The sequence below is a fragment of the Leptopilina heterotoma genome, unplaced genomic scaffold, assembly GCF_015476425.1.
Source record: "Leptopilina heterotoma isolate Lh14 unplaced genomic scaffold, ASM1547642v1 Lhet_239, whole genome shotgun sequence".
In the NCBI taxonomy this organism is placed as follows: domain Eukaryota; kingdom Metazoa; phylum Arthropoda; class Insecta; order Hymenoptera; family Figitidae; genus Leptopilina; species Leptopilina heterotoma.
The window spans coordinates 446559-468007 of record NW_025110955.1 but is presented as its reverse complement, the minus strand read 5'-3'; the positions used below and the strand labels follow the sequence as shown (position 1 = coordinate 468007).

The following is a 21449-nucleotide window of genomic DNA, read 5'->3' as shown; positions in this document are numbered from 1 at the left end:
ATAGTTAAAGGATAATCTTCATTATCTAAATTTACAGTCGTTTGAATATATCCTTTAGTTCTAACTTTACCGTTGCCTAACCCTGAAAAAATACGCTCCGATTTGATCATTTTAATTTTACTGTCGTCAAATTTAAGAAATATTTCTTCTCGAATTAAAGAGATCGGACTACCAGTATCAATTAACGCTAAAATTTTTTGACCGCACCAAGTTGCCTCTTTAATAGCTTCATTTTTTATTGGTACAGTTATCACGTTTACATTTTCATTAAATCTAGACTTACTCCTTTTCGGTAGTGTACAATTTGCTGAAACATGTCCGAATTTGTTACAATTAAAGCATTTTGTACCTAGGTTTTTCTTATCGCATTCTCTGGAAATATGTCCATTCTCGCCGCAGTTAAAACATTTACCATCTGATTTCAGTTCCTTAGTAGTCGTTTTTGAAATTCCATCGTCCTTGAAATTCTTGCGCGTTGCATCAAATTTATTCGTGGGATTATTTCGAATCTTCGATTGTTGATTGGATTTCTCGATACTATTTTTAACTTTCTGGTACACTCGTAGTTTTTCTTTAAATTCACTAACACTTTTAGCTCCATACAAATTAACTTTATTGTTTGTATCATCGTTTAATCCGTCAATTATGTATTCAAATAAAGCATCGTTTTCAATTACACCTTTGGACATTTTTTTCATTATTAAAAAATATTCCTGAATCGTTTAACCTTTTTTAATTTTACGTTCACTGAGATTTTTATGAATTTGAGCACTGTTTACATTAGTAGCAAATTCATCAAGCATTAGTTTTTTAAACTTATTCCACGTTTTGACAGTTCCTTCACTTTGCATAAAAAGTTTTGCTACTCCTTTCAAAGTCTTTTTAGCAAACACTACCTTCTCTAGTTCGGACCATTGAAACATAATAGCCGTATCTTCGAAGTCGGAAATCCACCTTTCGACCGGATAGTTGCTCCCACCGTCAAACTCGCGAACGAAGTCTTCAACGTCTCTAAAATTAAATGTAAATTTAGAATGACTTCCTCGATTCATAGTCTCATTTCGATTTATTCTCACACTATCGTTTCTTGATAAAACACTCATTCCCTCGTCATTATCATCGTGTTCGTCGTCTCCGATATTTGAATTTTCACCACCGTTTACATTTTCGCCATCATTAGCACCGTCGTCGTTTCTTTCTCTGTTGATATTTACTGCTCCGTCGTTGTCGTCTGCTATGTTTCTTTGAGCAGCGCCACGGTCAACAAACAAACCATTTTGTTGTGCGCCCTGTTGATGGTCGGTATTGTTATTTCCTATTTTGTTTGAATTATTACCGACCCATAATCGTCGTCTTCTGTGGTATTGTCGTCGTCTTCATGTACATTTTGCAACTGATTAATGTCGATTAAACTTTTCAAAATGTTAAGTCTCCGAATGAAAGTCTGCTAACGAAATTCATTTTATTTTTATATTCTTCAGAATCGTCATTAAAATTAAAACCCAAAAATTCGCGAAGTCGTTGGCGATTTTTTCTATTACCGTCTTCCTCGAACACGAACCGATGCATGGCCAATATGGCTGCTCGTGGAGCTACTTTTAGTTTGTCTCTAATTGATGGAATTTGAGCGAGATTTTCCATTTCGATTCAGATTATGAACAAAAACTCTGCACTAATCAACTTTGTTATCGTCGTTTAAAGATTCAAAGATTCTCGTATCGTCGTTGAGAAATCTATTGCGTCGTTTATCGTTGTTGGCGTCGTTTTTTAGCTACAAAACACTTATTACACAGAAAACTTGTTCACTACACTGTTCATGTCCGCTCGAATCTCGGCACGAGCCCCCAATTTGTAAGGAATTAGTGAATCAACAAATTATGTTCCATAAAACATCAAAAGATTTATTTAAAAAATGAATCAAATTATTATTATACATTAAGCACGTTACATTGTGACTGACGCCAAAAGACTGTGTGTATTACACCGCACGCATGTGCTAACAAAATGGACTGAGCGCGAAATACAAATTTTATTTAGAGACCGAAAATATAACCATCCTACATGTGTAATTTGAAAATTGCTTTATTCATTTTGCGATAAATATTGTTGAATTTTCCCGCAAATTATTTAATTCAATTTCTTACTGATTAGGAAAGACAAAATAATTACAAAACTTTTTTTTTCGATAGCTTTTCGAACTAAAAAACAAGAAAAAACAAAATGCGAACATTTTTGATGGCAATTTAATACTAATTACCTGCAAAAGTAAAAAATTGTTTGTTATTATTAAAAATATTTTTAAAAAAACTGTTTATCTTTTCGTTTTGTTTATTTCTTTTCGTTAGGAAGTTAAAGTTACCGGCTTCAAATTTAATTCATAATAAGAATTATTATTTTAATAATTCCTGAAATTATTGATAGTGATTTCTATTGTTTATTAAAAACTAGCAAATGATACGCGCGGAACATGTTATTTGATTTATTATTGTTATGCAAATTACAAAATTTTTTATTTTTAAATATAAATTTTAAAATAATTTCATAATCTAAATTTTAAAAATTATTATTTATTTTGTACTTATTAAGGGGCCGTACACATAATACGTCACGCGATTTTTGACCATTTTTAACCCCTCCCTCCCCCTATGTCACACTTCGTCACAAACCTTGAACCCCCCCTCCCCCTATAACGTCACGTCACACACGTAAATTTTAATGTGAATTTTATACATTTGACATTATATATTATATCCTACACTCAAAATTATTGAATCAGTTAAAAATATTTTTTTCTGACAATTAGTTAAAAATAACTGATGTTTCAATACAATTTTTTTTGATTAATTCATTTAGTCACGTTTAACTACCTACATATCACCGAAACTTTCCTAAAAATTTATTAAAGATTTACTCGCAAGCTTCGAAATATTTAAATGCAAAGTTTAGTGAAAATTGTGTAAAGATTTAAATATCCCACTTTAATAAATGTTTAACGCGAAACTTTCCTGAAAATATTCACGAAATTATAGTCGAAAATGTAATTAAAATGTTCAGGAATGTTTCAAGCTATATTTTTAAGAAAATTTGACGATAAACATTTATTGTAGTAAAAAATTTAAATCTTTACACAATTTTAACTAAACTTTGCAAGTAAATTTTTTGAAGTATGCAAGCAAATCTTTAATATACATATTTAGAAAAGTTTCGGTGTTTTGTGGATAATTTTTCAGTTATTTTTTTAACTGATTCAGAAGCAAAAAGTCAGTCACTGCTGATTGTCAGTTAAAACCAAGATTTTTAACTGATTCAAATTAAGAGAATATATTATTTATCATATTATATTATAAATAATAAATCAATAGATGTTAAATAGGTACATAATAGATATTAAATAGTTTAAAGCATTTTTAACTTGTTTTATTTAGAAAAAGTGACATTGTCACATATAATTTCTTATAATCTTTGAATTTAAAAGATTGTGACGTAACACATGAGTTCACCCCCCCCCCTCCCCCATGTCACACTTAGTCACAATTCTCAGACCCCCTCCCTCCCCCTAGCCGCGTGACGTATTATGTGTACGGCCCCTAAGTACAAAATTAATTATTATTGTTTATATTTTCAAAAATTTTAATTTCTTCACAAGAATTCAATTTGTTTTATATAAATAATACCATTCTTTGGAAGAATTTAATTAATTTTATAAATAGTAAATTTTTTTGCAAAAATTCAATTATTTTTTACAAAATTTTAACCCCTTAACTGTTTGAGGAAAATACAACATGATTGTCCCAAAATGCCCAGCGGAATCTGATACTTTTTCAAATAGTAGAATATATTTAAATTATAACTAATTATTCAATTATTGTAAAAATATCATTAATGACCCTTATAATGTCTTATAATATTGATATAAAGAAAAATATCTATCAATTTATATACAAATTATATTTATTTTGAGTGAAAATGAACACGACCCACAGGTGGGTCGGAAACAGTTATGGCCAAACTTTTTCACGACCCACCCGTGGGTCGGAAACAGGCAACGGGTTAATAAAATTTCACGAAAGAATTCAATTATTTTTATAAATAGTAAGATTCATCGCAAGAATTCAATTATTTCTAATCCATTTCAAATAAAATTCCACGAAAGAATTTAATTATTTTTAAAAATTTCCATTAAATTCAATTTCAACAAGAATTTGAAATTTCATTTTCATTTATTGTAGACGGGTCTTGCCTTTTCATACATAAGTATTCATAAAACTAGAAGTTACATAATCTTGTGACATACAAGTAGTAATTTATCTAATTTATATTAACTAAGCGGACCCTACTACAATGGTTTTAGTATATTTTTACGTAATAATGCAGTGAATCTAGTAAAATTGTCATAAAAAAGTCTATGAAATTAGGAAGTTCATTAGCCTCTTTACTAAGTCTATTGAATATTGAATGATATCCGTAATTAGTTCTGTGAAAAGATTAAAAAAATAACGTAAAATTTCTGGTTCCTCGAATAGGAACTGACAATTTAATCATTGACAATAATATTGTGCAATCAATTTTAGCATTTAAAATTTTGTATAAAAAGGTCATGTCTTTAAATAGAAATCTGGATATGACTAAAGGTATCTGCAAAAGAACACGAAAGTTACTATAATCATGGCTGTATCTGTCAAAAGATATACGAAGTTGACGTGCTATAAATCGGAAAAATCTATTCTGAACACGTTCTATTCTTACTCTGTAGATTGTATAAAATGGTACCCAAATTATAGAAGCATACTCCAATATTGGTCTCACAAGAGAGAAATAAAGAACTTTAAGCACATTTTCAGTATAAAAAATTGATGCATTTCTCATAACAAACCCCAAACATTTTAGAGCCCCAGAAATGATTTCAGATATATGATCATCAAAACTGAGATTATTACACAAAAGTTACACTCTTACAAGTTCTTCCCGACCAACATTGTAGCAATACATGAATGTATTTCTCTTGGAAAAAGATATTACTGAACTCTTATTCATATTTACACTACCGTCCAAAAGTATCAGGACGATTACAATCGACTCTATGAAAAAACATGCCATCGCTTTTTCAATCATATCTCGGAAATAAATGGAGGTACAAAAAAAAATTAATCCATTAATGCCCATGGGCACAGGAACGCAAATATCAAAAAAATAACAATTGGGATCCTGGCATGGGGTCTAATAATAATTTTTGACGTTAAAAATTTTGTTTAAAAAATTTTGTTTTTAAATTTGTTATAAACAAATTAAGAAAAATTGATTTTCATAAAAAAACTGATAGCACCATTCAATTCTACGCGAAAAGCTACTACGAGAACATATGTTACATAATTTTTTAAAAAAGACCTATTGTTATAAAAATGTTATAAACAATTAGCATATATACTCGTTCCAGCCCATGGGCACAGAAACGCAGATATCAAAAAAGTAACTACATATTGGGATCCTGGAATATATATATATAATATATATAACATAATTTTATAAAAATCAGTTTTTCTTTATTTGTTTATAACAAATTGTTTAAAAAAATTTTATTTTAAACAATTTTTAACGTCAAAAATTATTATTAGACCCCATGCCAGGATCCCAATTGTTACTTTTTTGATATCTGCGTTTCTGTGCCCATGGGCTGGAACGAGTATTTATGCAGACTAATTGTTTATAACATTTTTATAACAATAGGTCTTTTTTAAAAAATTATGTAACATATGTTCTCGTAGTAGCTTTTTGCGTAGAATCCAATGGCGCTATCAGTTTTTTATGAAAATTAATTTTTCTTAATTTGTTTATAACAAATTTTTTAAACAAATTTTTTTAAACAAAATTTTTAACGTCAAAAATTATTATTAGACCCCATGCCAGGATCCCAATTGTTATTTTTTTGATATCTGCGTTCCTGTGCCCATGGGCAATTATGGGTTAAATACGGTTAGAAAGCTGATTAAATTCTGTTTTCTCTCTCATTCGCTGCCGCGCGAAGCCAGAATCGAGTCGTCACAGTTGAATTTCAATGCACCAATCGGTCGAAACACGGCTTCACATTTTTAATGATATATCGAAGACGGATTGACCTTTTTTAATTTTCGAAGGCTTATTTTAAAGCTGAAATTCTAACGAAGATTTTTGTGTTTTTAGAAAAATTTTATCTAAATTTTTCTAGATTTTTCAAAAAGTTAAAGTCAAGAGACAAAAATGAGGAAATTTGATAATTTTTTTTATTTCTTTCTCACTCTACAACTTAAAAAATAATTAACGAAATGACTTCAAAAATGGCTTATTTTACGCAGAATTTAATCTGCTTTCTAACCGTATTTAAGTTTTTTTTGTACCTCCTTTTATTTCCGAGATAAGATTGAAAAAGCGATGGCATGTTTTTTCATAGAGTCGAATGTAATCGTCCTGATACTTTTGGACGGTAGTGTACATACATATGATTTTTGTTACACCAATCCTCTAAACGATCTAGATCTGATTGCAAATCAAATGAATCAGAGTCAGGATTAATAGAATCAATCAATTTATATACCTTAAGGTCATCAGCGTACAATAAGAAAAAATACTTTTTAAATATACTTGCTTAATATCATTCATATAAATGACAAACAAAAGTGGTCCCAAATTCGATCCTTGTGGTACACCAGAAGTAGATAAGAACGGATCAGAATAGTCATATTTAATTTTAACGGATTAAAATCTTTCAGATAGATAATTCCCAAAAAATGAAACCAAATTGTCAGACACACCCATGACCCGCAACTTATTTAACAACAATTGTTGATCTACCTTGTCGAAGGCCTTAGAAAAATCAGCACATACTGCATCAGTTTGATAACCTTTTTCCATATTCAAAATTATGAAATTAGTAAACAAAGCAAGATTTGTCAGGGTAGAACGTCCCTGTACACATCCATGCTGTTCGTCAATAATTATACTAGAAACCGCAGCATATACTGAATTAAATACAAGCCCTCGAAAATGCAATTTTGAAATATATTTGTCAAAAAAATTGAAGGAATTTAATTATTTTCGAAAAATAATAAAATTCTTCTGATGAATGCAATTATTTTGAATATGCTTCATTTTTATAAAATTCTTTACAGAAATTAAATTATTTTCAATACAATTTTAATAAAATTCTATTGCTTTATTAAAATTATTAAGAATTATTATTTAGAATAATATAATAATAATATTATTAAGAAACTCCATTGTTTTAAAAAAATTCAAAGAAATTCTTCAAAAGAATTTAATGAGGATTTTTAAAATTTTAATAGAATTTATCGCGAGAATTACACAGGCTTACAAAATTTAGAATTTTGTTTTTGTTGGTTTTTGTTGGTTGTGTAAATTGAAAATCTCATAAACTTTGCTGAAATAAGATGGAGTTGAACGTTATGGATAATAAAAGTTTAGAATTCATAAAACTTGATATACTCTTGACAAAACAAACAAAATGGATAGAGAAAAAAAAATTAAAATTGAATCACGTGCAAAATTGGTGAATCTATATATGTGTATATATACTTGAATGAGTTTATAAAAATTAAATTGTATATTTATAACTATATTCGTTAGGTCTAAATGTTCCTTTTTTCTTGAAATTTATCTGAAAATGATCTAATTTATCATGTAGTGAAAATTTCTAAATTGTAAACTCTTATACAAGTTCTTTTTTTTGCATTTTTATATTATTATTAGTAAATGATATTCATTAGATTATATAACTTATAATAATAATTTATGTTATACAGTATCACACTGGAGTCTGTCTACTCATTATATTATAGCTATAAACAATTTATTCTCATCGTCGTCGTATAACAATAATTTTCATTCACTTTTTTTCACTAAGGTACAACAATTTAAAGTTTAGGTTGCACGACCTAAAAACTGAAAAAAGGAAGAAAAGAATAATTGGAAATTACTTTAACTTAAGCATCTGATACTTCATATTTTGGGATCTTTGATTAGAAAACCGATGTCGGATTTTCAAAATTCAAAATGGCGGATCCAATATGGCGGCTGTCAAAATAAAAAAAAATTGATCGGATTCGCTTGAAACTTCTTACTCGGGGGTTTTTGAGGTCGCTAATTACGAATCTGATGTCAGATTTTCGAAATTTAAAATTGCGGATCTAATATGGTATTGTATGTTAGTAAAATCGAAAAACATAAAATTCGAACATTTAGAGCATAATTTGTACACTCTTTTAGTAAAGAAAATTCAAAGTTTTATTATTCTTTATGAACCTTTACACATTTTTCTTTAATTGATCTTCGTATAGTTGGTTTCGTTTTTAGAATATAATACAGAATCACTCCTTTGCTTATATCTGGACCTGTAAATACATCTTTTCTCAATTTAGATATCTATAGGTGTGGAAATCTTTTTTTCAAGTACTCAAAAGACTTCGAATTTCACGTTTTTCGATTTTACTAACATATATAATACCATATTAGATCCACAATAATTTTCAATTTCGAAAATGTGACACCAGATTCGTAATAAGCGACCTCAAAAACACCTAGTGAAGACCCAGGTAGAAATTGACGACCGGGATGGTACCGGCCCGGTACAAACGGCGAATTATTATAAGTGCCGGGGCGGTACCGGCATAAGACCGTAATTTTTACCGTCTCGGTACCGGCAAATTGCCGGATGATAACTGCGGCAGGTATCCGGCATACGTACCGGGCCGGTACCGAATAATCCACCGGGGCGGTACTGGCCCGGTTATTGTTGGAAGGCATTTAGTGCCGGTTTATTACCGGCTGCACAACCGGCTAGGTACTGGTCCAGTACCGGCATAAATCTGTTCATTCCACCGGCACAGTACCGGTAAATTGCCGGATGATAACTTCGGTAGGTATCCGGCAACCGTACCGGGCCGGCACTAATGAATATCTGACACAGTACCGGGTCGGCACTAAAAAACAACCGGTGTGGTACCGGGCCGGTTAAAAAAATTACATGTCAGTCTGATTAATTGTTTAATTATTATTATTATTATTATTATTATTATCAATGTTATTATTAATTTTAAATTGGAGACAGTAAATATATTAAATGCTGAAACAGAGAAACATAAACAATTATAGAAAAATCTGAAGATTCGAGGAGTTGAACTCAGGACCCTGAGGCTGCAAAGTCGACACCACATTTGCTAACCTAAACCTGCATATGGAAAGTAAATGCAAAGTGAGCTTATAAAGTTTCTTGTAGTTTGAGGGCCCCAAATAAGAGCCCCATAGTTTGCACCACATTTCCGGTTGCGAAAAATGGTGTAAACAATCGCCAAAGTTCGAAAAACATGGTTTTTCGATGACTGTTGCTTCCGGTTAAATTTTAGGGGAAAAAGTTGTGATTGAAAGTTATAGAGCTTGGAAATAGCTTTCAAATGATTGGTCGCAAGTTAAAAAAGCTTAATTAGTTTAGTTGCAAATGAATTTAAACCATTAAAAATAGCACTTTTTTAATTGTTTAATAACTTTGTTAATAATTATCGAATTTGTTTCTAACATCCCAGAAATATTCCCCTTGCGAGGCTGAATAAATCCCAAAAAAAATCAACTTGATCGGGTAAATAGTTTATGCATAATTCCATTTGTTAACTAAAACATATAATTTTTCAACGGAATTTCCCCACTTTTGGACCTGCGAATTTCGTTTTTTTTTCTTGGCGAGTACAGTTAAGGAGTCTAACTTTAATTCCATTTAAATGGGAAATTGATTTTTTTTATTTAAGTGCATAATAATAGACGTTAAAAAAGGGTATGTTTTTTTGACATAAACAAATGGAATAACTCGGCCAATTTTCACTTTATCGATTTCGTGTAAAGGGCATTTGATTTCATTTGTTTTCACAAAACTTTTCCAAAAAAAAAATCCGATCTAACTTCAAGAGGTGGAGAGTTAACTTTTTTTTAAAAAAAAATTCCTGACAAGTTAATTATTAATGTTTTTTATTGAAATTCGCACCACTTACAGTTTGATACATGTATTTTATGTAAAAAAATTAAACATAAGGTTTTGTGCATTTTTTTTTTAATTTATAACAAGTAAAAGTAAATGTATCCATTTTTCAACCTCTGAACGGCGGAGTGGGGGTACTCGGAGGAGCGTAATTCTCGCCGCCACAACTGAATTCAGCTGTTCAAATTTGCAAAAATGGCCATAACTTCGTTAATTATTTACCGATTTTTATCTTTCTTTTTTTAATTTGATGTATTTTTTTACGCTGAATCCAAAAATAATTTTATATGTTTTCAAAATACAATATTTTTAATAATAAAAAAGAAAATTTTTTTAACAACAAATTTTTAATTATTATTTATCATATTTGACAAAAAATTCTTTTCGTACATATAATTCCATTGAATTTGAAATAATATTATGACATAAAAAAAATAAAATTATTTACTTATAAGTGTGTAGCATTGTTGTATTGATAGTTGAACAGGCGTGCATATGTGTACCTGATGCTACAAGCTTATATATAATTAATTTTAATTTTTTTATGTCATAATATTATTTTAAATTTAATGTTTAATTAACATTTTTATTTAATTTTATTTAAATTTAAATTTTTTTAATTTAATTTAATTTTAATTTAATTTAATTTAATTTTAATTTAATTTATTTTTTAATTTAATTTTAAATTAAATTTAATATGTACGAAAAGAATTTTTTGTCAAATATGATAAATAATAATTAAAAATTTGTTGTTGAAAAATTTTTTTTTTATTATTAAAAATATTGTAATTTGAAAACATATAAAATCATTTTTGGATTCGGCGTAAAAAAATACATCAAATTAAAAAAAGAAAGATAAAAATCGGTAAATAATTAACGAAGTTATGGCCATTTTTGCAAGTACCCCCACTCCGCCGTTCAGAGGTTGAAAAATGGATACATTTACTTTTACTTGTTATAAATTAAAAAAAAATGCACAAAACCTTATGTTTAATTTTTTTACATAAAATACATGTATCAAACTGTAAGTGGTGCGAATTTCAATAAAAAACATTAATATTTAACTTGTCAGGAATTTTTTTTTTAAAAAAAGTTAACTCTCCACCTCTTGAAGTTAGATCGGATTTTTTTTTTGGAAAAGTTTTGTGAAAACAAATGAAATCAAATGCCCTTTACACGAAATCGATAAAGTGAAAATTGGCCGAGTTATTCTATTTGTTTATGTCAAAAAAACATACCCTTTTTTAACGTCTATTATTATGCACTTAAATAAAAAAAATCAATTTCCCATTTAAATGGAATTAAAGTTAAACTCCTTAACTGTACTCGCCAAGAAAAAAAAACGAAATTCGCAGGTCCAAAAGTGGGGAAATTCCGTTGAAAAATTATATGTTTTAGTTAACAAATGGAATTATGCATAAACTATTTACCCGATCAAGTTGATTTTTTTTGGGATTTATTCAGCCTCGCAAGGGGAATATTTCTGGGATGTTAGAAACAAATTCGATAATTATTAACAAAGTTATTAAACAATTAAAAAAGTGCTATTTTTAATGGTTTAAATTCATTTGCAACTAAACTAATTAAGCTTTTTTAACTTGCGACCAATCATTTGAAAGCTATTTCCAAGCTCTATAACTTTCAATCACAACTTTTTCCCCTAAAATTTAACCGGAAGCAACAGTCATCGAAAAACCATGTTTTTCGAACTTTGGCGATTGTTTACACCATTTTTCGCAACCGGAAATGTGGTGCAAACTATGGGGCTCTTATTTGGGGCCCTCGAACTACAAGAAACTGCTTTGACTTTTCAGGTTGCACTTATGTGCACTTTTTGCACTCACCGACTGGCCTAATAATAATAACCGCCCTATTCACCGGCTAGATACCGGGCAGGCACCAATAAACAACCTACCCGGTATTAATATAATTTCCGGCATAACTAACTAATTAATTTATTATTAATAATTAAATTAATAAATTAATTTTCAAATTTTTTTCTCTTCTTTAATTCTTTTTCTGCTAGTTTAACATTAGCTGGGCCGGTACAAATATTATCACCGGCAAATCTCCTTCGGCGGTATAAGACAGAGCGAAATGACTGTACCGGGCCGGTGCTACGCCGGTGCTGGGCCGGTAAAAATATTATCACCGGCAAATCTCCTTCGGCAGTATAAAACAGAGCGAAATGACAGTACCGGCCCGGTGCTACGCCGGTGCTGGGCCGGTAAAAATATTATAACCGGCAAATCTCCTTCGGCGGTAAAAAAAAGACCCAAATAACAATACCGGGCCGGTAAAAAAATTATCACCGGCAAATCTTCTTTGGCGGTATATAAACAGAAGTAAATTATAGTACCGGGCCGGTGCTGGGCCAGATATTTTTAATCAACCGGCCCGGTACACACTACCAGTACCGGTACAAATCCACATTTACCACCGGGCCGGTATTTATTTCATATCCGGCCCGGTACCTTTTTGCCGGTACCGGCATAAGTCCGACTTTACAACCGGTTCGGTACCATGCCGGTCGTTAGTGCTGACACACCTCCAACTTTTCTGCCTGGGGAGTTTCAAGCGAATCCGTTAAATTTTTTAAAAGTATATCGCCATATTTCATCCGCCAATTTGAATTTCAAAAATCTGATATCGGATTCGTAATTAGCGACCTCAAAAACCCCCGAGTAAAAAGTTTCAAGCGAATCCGATCAATTTTTTATTTTGACAGCCACCATATTGGATCCGCCATTTTGAATTTTGAAAATCCGACATCGGTTTTCTAATCAACGATCCCAAAATATTAAGAATCAGATGCTTAAGTTAAAGTACTTTCCAATTATTCTTTTCTTCTTTTTTCAGTTTTTAGGTCGTGTAACCTAAACTTTAAATTGTTGTACCTTAGTGAAAAAAAGTCGGATCGGATCGGGTGTAGAATATTTTGAAAGGTGAATAATTGTACTTTCTTTTAAAATTTGTTCCAATGATAAAAAAAATTTTTGTAATTTTTATTGAGAGTCGAATGTTGCCAAAAATGGCCTTTTTTTACTCTTTTAGGTTAGAATATCTCAGAATCCTGACGTGATAGAGCAATTTCGCTGCCAGTTTTGGATTCAGGGTGACAAATTACATCGGAAATGACTCATCCCGTTTCTGGGTCTGAAATTTGTAGGCTTGTGTTATTAATATAGATTGTGTAATTTAAATATAATTTTTTTTGTTACTTTTTCAGGAGTCGTTCTAGTCGTATTTGGAATCCTAGTCTTAGTTCATGGAGCGGCATTGGGTGGTACGGGAGCTGGTCTTTGGGCGGGTGCAAGTGCTCTAGTTTCCGGTGCATTAGGAGTGGTTGCAACCCTTGCAAGTAAATCAAGTTCAGGATTTTCAACAGCTCATCTCGCATCGAGTTTAGTGGCCCTTGCATTGTCAAACATGTCCGCAATAACAGCACTCGCATCAATAGTCAGAGATTCGCAGAGGTCAGAATTTACTCTGCTCACTGTTCCAGTAAGTTTCCAACATAATTCAAGACACACCGTTACTGGCCTTCCTTTTTCTTGTTTTTTTTGCTAAATTGCTCCTTTTCCTTTCCCCCAAAACTTAACGCCATATTTTTCATCTTCCTCTTCATCTCTACTTTAACTTTTTCATTCTTTTTGCAATAAAAAAGAAACAATTTTACAATATCCACATTTTCTCGAAACAAAAGGATAGTTATTTTTTTAATCAATTCTAATTTTCAAGTTAATTATTTTCTTTGAAAATTGAATATTTTCATGATTGAGAGCATATATCTGTTTTGTTAATTTCTTTTCCTTTGCTAATCTTTGTTAATTAATGGAGCAACCAATGCTGACCTAGTTTCATGCGAGCCGGTGGATACTCACCTGAAACGATCAGCGATTCAACAAGTTTTGGCAAAAAAAGAAGGGGCAAAGGGGGAGCCGCACGGAGAAAGTTCAATGCCAATGTGAAATTTCTTACAGGTCAATACATTTAACTGTGTCTAATATGCACACCTACAAATTTTTAAATTTACTCTCTTAAGTCTTTGATAGAGAAGGCGTGGCTCTCCTTTTGATATCTTAATCGTGAATCACATTTAGAGAAAACGCTAATTCAATCTATACACTTCTAAAGATGGAATTTCCATCAATTATACTTTATCATTATGCGCGCAGAATTTCGCATAGATCTTTAAAATAAAATATTTAAAAAATAAAAAAAGACATGATCGTGAGATAAAATTTGCAAAGGAAAAAATATAATTAGCTTCTCACTATTGTTCTAAATAAACAAAAACAATTTTAAATCGATATTAAAAAATATAATCGGATATATTTATTACTATTAATATTTTCCCGAAACAAAAATCGAAAAAATAATAAAGAAATAAATAAAGAAATAAAATTATAAAATTAAATGATAAATAGAAATAAAATAAATTATAAATATTTAATAGGGGAGAGTTGTCAGAGTTGGACAGGGTTTAGGGTTGGGCCACCGCGTTTATTTTGTTTTATCGCATTAGCGCCATATATCTTTTTACGAAAATTCTTGCTACTAATGTCAGCCATCTTTTCATATGAGTCGCAGTTAAGTATATGAACCTATACTTGACTATCGTACCACTTTGTGATGTAGGCTCAGCAAAAACTTTTTTGTGGTGTCAAAAAAAGAGAACTAAATATAGAAGAAATGTGCCAAAGACAAAATAAGTTTACAAAAATTGTTCATTAAGATGATATGAGAAAATGTGTAAAGTAATTTTGTGTTTGTGTAACGCGTTTGTGTTCTGTGCCCCTATGACGCAAAACGACGCGTGAGTCAGAGTTGGGCCATGAGGAAAATTTTGGAATTACAAAGCGTACTTGCAACAGAAATTTATTTTTTTACTTAAAGAGGTGTTAAGAACTCCATTTTCATTGGAAAGAGAAAAAAAAATTTTTTGATAACCTTTTTTCATTTTTTCAATTTTGGATTTCGTTCATGAGAAATAAATTATCTAAAGTTATATGAAAATGCATAATATGGGATTTTATTTTAATTTCATGGTTCCTTTCCTCATTCCCAAGTGTCATTCTATCATTTGAAGGTCATTTTTAATCATCTACCTAAATATTTCATTGATTTTCTACAGTGGCCCAACTCTAACGACCATGATCAACTCTGACATTTTTTTTAAAAATTGCTTATAACTCTGAATCTTTTGGTCAAATTTTTTACAATGTTCAGCAAAAACATTGCATTTGAGTTGATCTTTCCAACAATATGCGCGAAATCTCGAAATTCGTTCTACAGGGGAAGTTATGAAGAAAAGTCAAAACTATGCCCAACTCTAACAACACTTCCCTAATTATAGAAATAATATTAAATTAGACGAATTCAATTAAAAGTGGAAGAAAATGAAACTAGTGGATCCAGATGTTTAAAAACTAATATAATTTATCGGAAGATTGTAAAATGATAAAAAACTGAGGTTTCCGATGTGCATTCGAGTTTAATGTTCCAGAAGAGATAGTGACCCTCATCAAATGAAAAACCGATATACTTAATCTGATACTTGGATTTACTAATGTCTTATGTCTCTCAATTTTTTTTCAAATAATGACCAAATATATCCAGTGCAAAATTGTTTGTAATAATTGTAATTACGAATTTATCAATATATAAATATTTTAGAACAGCAACATAAAATTTTTAATTTATTTAAAATTTTTTTAATTTAAAATCTAATTTATAGTATTAGATTGTTCACACATTAGAAAGAATTAACAATTTAATTTAATTAGGTAAAATTTTAAATGTTCAATTAGGAAATTTAACTCAAGTGGAATAAATTAAATCAAATTTAATTAACACTATTTAGAGTTTAAACAATTCAATTAAATTTGAAGAATATAAATTAAATTAAAAAGAAAAATCTAATTCAAATAAAAAAAGTTAAATTAAAATAAAAAATTTAATTTATTTAGGAATCTTATTTAATTAGAATAAATTAAATTAAAAAGAAATAAAAATAAAACACAATTTTTCAAATGGAGTAAAATTTTAATGATGAAGATTATTTTTTTCAAGATTAGATCAATCGGGTGAAGTTTTAATTATTTGTTTCAATCTTATTCCTTTTAATTTAATTGTTTTATTTTAATTAAATAAGATTCAATAAAAAAATTTATTTATATTTTACTATTTAATTTAATTTGTTCTAATTGAATTGAATTTCTTTAAATTTAATTAAAATTCTTCAATTAAATTATATTGTTAATTCTCTATACTTTAATTTATTCCAATCGAATGAAAGTGTTAATTATATTTACTTTAATATATTCCGCAATAGAATTAAATTGTTAATTACATTTAATTTATTTTATTTCTATAATTTTTTTCATTTAATTCTTTTCATTTCTTTTCACTTTTCATTAAATAATTTTCCAAAAATCTACTGAAAAATTTGTTTACAAATTAATAGTAAACTTTTAATGACCGACAGATTAGCTCAGTCGGATAAATGCCTCGCTCGGCGGACGCTGTAGAACCAAGGGTACTTGGTTCGCGCCCATTAAGGAGCATTCAGACCTCTGCAGGCTGCCTGGCTGCGCAGCCAGAAGCAATAAGAGTAAGGGAGAAGGTGTAATAAATTTGAATTTCCTTACTCTCTTACTCTTGTACGTTACCATGGCAACCTGCAGGCAGACAGACAGGCTGCAGAGGTCTGAACGCTCCATTAGCCTGGGATTTTTCCGGCACGTGAGATAATCTGAGCGGGAGATTTGAACGTCGAGGACTTGGTTGTGTAATATTCAAGACTTCGAATTTATACATCCAAGGGCGGTATTCATAGTCGATACTTATTTCTTAAGCAGCGACTTAAGCTGCCACCTAAATTCATAGTCGTGCAATAAGCATTGCCTTAAGCCGCAACTTAAGCATATGCTTGATAAAGTAAATGCTTTGACTTTGAGATGCATAGTCCCATCTTAAGAATGCCAAGTATTCATAGTCAAATAAGATGATCTTATTTGACATTGCCGGTGAACTTATTTGAACGAATTGAGGTTATGATTTTAAGTCAACGTTTTACATGACTTAAGCAATTACTTATTGTCTTTTTATAAATATTTATAATAAAAATGAAAAGATTTTTGATTAAAAACAATTTAATAATAATTAAAATTTAATAATTTAAAAAAAAGGTTCAAAATTTATAAAATTTTCACGAGAAATAAAAAGTATTTTTTTTCATCGAAATGTTGAAAAAACATTTCGACTTGGCCTTAAACATGTGTCTACCAAATAAATGCATCTACACACATACATCCGGAGAATTTGTTCCCCATGTTGAAATATTATATATACACTATACTTGAAAATTTGTAAAAATAATTGATTCTTAGAAAATCGACACCCTATATGAGGAAATAAAACTGTTAATATTAAATAATTATTAAAAAATACTATTTTAAAAAATTTTGTAGTTCCAAACGAAAGTTAATTGTTTCACCCCTTTTGTATGCACTTTTAGTTAATTGGTTTAGGAAAAAAAGATTTTGTTCAAAAAGTTGCAAAAAATTCATTTTACAATAACTTTTTTTAAACAAAATTCGTTCTGTCGTTTGTTGGCGTTTAAGAGAGACAATGGCCAAATAAAAATGTTTTTTTCTTCATACCTCGGTCGAAAGTACGTACTTCCCTCTGCGATTTCGCAGCAGAAAGTCAAACATTTGTGCTTCTTCTTCTTCTTCTTAATTTAATGGCTTCGACAAGTCAGGCCAATTCTAGATACGTTATACAGTAATTTTCGTAATAAATGTTTTGTTTCAGTCTCGTTTTAATATAGCGTTTTCTTATAGTGTTTGAGGTTACTTTGGAGGTTATACCAGGGTTGGTAAGTGGAGGTAGTTTTGAACTTTATCTGATTCACCCCTGTCCGTCTTTCCCAGAAAGTAGTCAGCTTAGTGGTTTGCACTTTAATGTGCAAAAAAGTTCCTCGAGATGGCGCAGTACTCACTACTCGTCACCAATATTCGTTACCTCATTCATTATTGTATTTGTTGTGTTGAAATCGGTTAGAAATCTCAACTAAATTTTATAAAAAAATGTGAAAGTAAAAAAAGTATTAACATTAAAAACTATTTTAATGTTGTAAAAAGAGCATATTGTTTAAAAAGTGAAAATGTTTTTAATAAGTAGCCGGCAAAGCTTGCCTTAGTTTAAAAATTTTAAAAAAAGTTTAAAACTTTTAAATTTTTATTTAATATTATATTTTTTATTCATTGTATACGTTCATGTTTGTTTTTGTCTTGAGTAAAATTTCATCTCAAATAATAAATAAAAAAAATGGATTAAAGTTAACCCTCCGTCACACACCTAGGGAGAGATTCCCTCTACGGTTTCAGTATTTTTTAAATAACTTTTGTTTTCCTCATTGCAAAATAAAATCAGTTTCTATACCTTTCGACAATTTACTCCTCAACACATTTCTAAAAAAACATTTAGTTTAAACATAATTAATATTTAATTATGAAGCTTCAAAGCCAGAAGAAACTCGAAAAAGTGAGGTTATGTCAAATAAAAAAATCAAGTTTTAAAAACATTTTTTGTTCCACTGTTGGTTGATGACAAAATTATATTATAAATATAATTAAAATAAATTGTTTAATGATTTTTTTGCTTATTTGTTAATGTTACATTATTTTTACATGTCGAGTGGAATTTCTTTGAAGATGTGCATTCGTGTAATTAATTTTTATTTTTGAGACCGAAAATTAATTTGATTAATTTTATAATTTAGAATAATTTACTACAAATTTGTAAGTTTGTGTTAAAACTAAATTTTTGTTGATTCCTTTGTTTATGTTTTAATGTTGCTTATTTTACAATGTGGTGAGCGATTCCCTCTGAACGTGTGTAAGGTCGGAATATTTTCTCATGTGTGTGACGGAGGGTTAATGCTATTTATATTATTTAAATTTGTTTTCTTTATTTTAAATATACTATTTATCTATGACTTTCCTTTAACTTTTATTATAAATCAGTTTATCTGATAATTTAAACGATTTAAACGAAAGTCATCAGTTTATTGTACAACACATTTATGTATTTTCATACTAATTATTCAATTGTTCTATCATCTTTTATGAGTTAAAAATACAATATTATTTCTTATCGTGTATTTTTAACATCACTAACAACAAGATTTCATTATAAAAACAAATAATTTATTCGTTTCTATGATATTTTTCTATTGCTTTAGTGAATTTTGAGCGAGTGTTGAGAACAGCGCCATCACGTGTTACTTTTTGGCACATGAAAACGCAAACCACTAAGCTGACATATTTTTCCTTCAAAATACATAGGAGTCGGACTGGGGTGTCTGATTACACCAAATTTAATTTGTTATTCTTCCACATAGCGTTGGCTGCATGGGAGGCGCCGTTGTGAGAGACCTCCTAATGGTATGGCGGAATCGTGATGTAGACTTTCGTTGAGATGGGTAAAAAAAATCAGATAAAAAATTTCTGTTGTCATACAAAAATCCTCCTTATTAAGTTGGTATATTAGTAGCCCTCACAGCACCGGGATATTCAGGATATCCCAGAGACGTCCTGGGGATATCGATTTGTTTTCGGAAGTTTGGATATCTCAGGGATATCCTAGGGACGTCCATGGATATCCAGAGGATAATCCAGGGATATCCAAACTTCCGAAAACAAATCGATATCCCCAGGACGTCTCTGGGATATCCTGAATATCCCGGTGCTGTGAGGGAGTTGAGATGGTTTGTTTGACAAAAAGAAAAAAAAATTAATTTTGTCTTTCTTTTCTTGTTTCTTTCTATAAGTGAATTTATTTAGTATTCCTGTCGCTGCAAGGTATTTAGGAAGGGAAAAAAAACTAGGATAAAGTCACTAGAATATCGATTAAGTTTGACTCATTTGAATCAAACAGTACAGATACGTGATCGAACGCAGAACTTAAAACAATAAAGAAAAAGAATAATTTAATTACTCGATATATTATTTAAATTATTTATATACATATTTTCCTCCCTTTTCCCTACTACTTTTCACTTTTTTTTATTTTTTAAATTTTTTTTTTTTTTTTTTTTTTAAATTAATGTTATATTCTATAATTGTATTTTGATTTAAATTTCTGAATTTTATTATAAACAGTTTGTTTTCTCTTCTCTTTTACTATCAATCAGATATTAATTGCAGATATATATTAAATTTTAGGATCTTAAGTTTGTTGATCGGATTACTAAGTTAATTAGTTAGTTCTCTAATCAAGTCTTTGTTATACCCCGAGTCTCTCTAATGCTCGAGTGCCTCTTTGTTTTGTTAATACAAATTTCTAAAATAATACTCTTAAATTCCTAGATTACTTAATCTAAATTCTATTAATTATTGTGCACCTTAAGAATAATAATAATCAACTTATGAGTTACAAATAAACATTTGTGCTTTGGTTGATTTTCATACCCAACCTCTATTACAGCGGGAGTAAAAGAATTCTCTGTCGGTAAAAATACCACTGTCGGTAAATAAGAAAATTTCGAGTTCAATGACAATTTAACGACTAATTGTTATCGCAATATAAAATGAGAAAAAAAATTATCAAGAAATCTTTTTATACTTTATAAATTTATTATCCACAAGCTCTGAATATTGAAATAAACGAAATCTTTTGCTGATATAATAATTTTCAAAACTTATTTTAATAAACATTAAAAACAAAAATAAAATAATTAAACAATTTTTAATTTCTTTTTTAATACGTGCCAAAATGTTATAATAAAATTTTAATAATTTGAAGAAATAATGAAATTGTGTTTATTAGAACGCGTTTAGAATTTTAGAAACATAAAATTAATTTTGTACCACCAGGAAAATTCTTTTGAAAATATAATATTAATTTATCTTTTTCACATTTTTTTTCGTGCCTGCCCCCGACCAGAAGCACTCGCTTCGCTCGTGCATCAAATGTCGGGGCAGGCAAATATTGTTTGCAAGAGAGAGACAGAGAAAAAACCAGAGCTTCGCGAGTGTCCGCTAGAGGCGTTGAAGCGAGGAACAAAAGTAAATAAAGATGGCCGGCTGTCAAATGAAACACGATTGCCATTTTCTTAAAAAATAATTTAGCGAGCGTACTTCCCTACCGGAAGAATGGACTGAAATTGTACTGGGGAATTAGTACTGAGATCTCAGTGCTATTTCAGTAAAAATTTGCTGCGTTTCAGCACTGAAATTGTACTGGGAAAAATTACCTGCAAAAGGGTCGCTATCGGTGATGTTTATGGCCTGACCGTCATTAAGTTGAAGGACGAATATTTCTTTGTTAATGTTAAAAATAATTTTTATATTTATATTTTAATATTATATTTGTTTTTCATAAACTCAGATTCTTTACAAGTATTTATTAGGTATGCTAAATA

At 29.8% G+C, this 21449-nt stretch overlaps 1 protein-coding gene across 2 annotated transcripts in view; it reads left to right on the top strand.

Annotated features, from left to right (window-relative positions):
• LOC122502810 overlaps positions 1–21449 on the top strand; it is a 69457-nt gene that overhangs the window by 8253 nt on the left and 39755 nt on the right. For both annotated transcript variants that reach the window (XM_043613068.1, XM_043613067.1), the window contains exon 3: positions 13245–13519. In XM_043613068.1, the coding sequence (XP_043469003.1) occupies positions 13245–13519 (275 nt within the window). The remainder of the gene's footprint in view (positions 1–13244; positions 13520–21449) is intronic.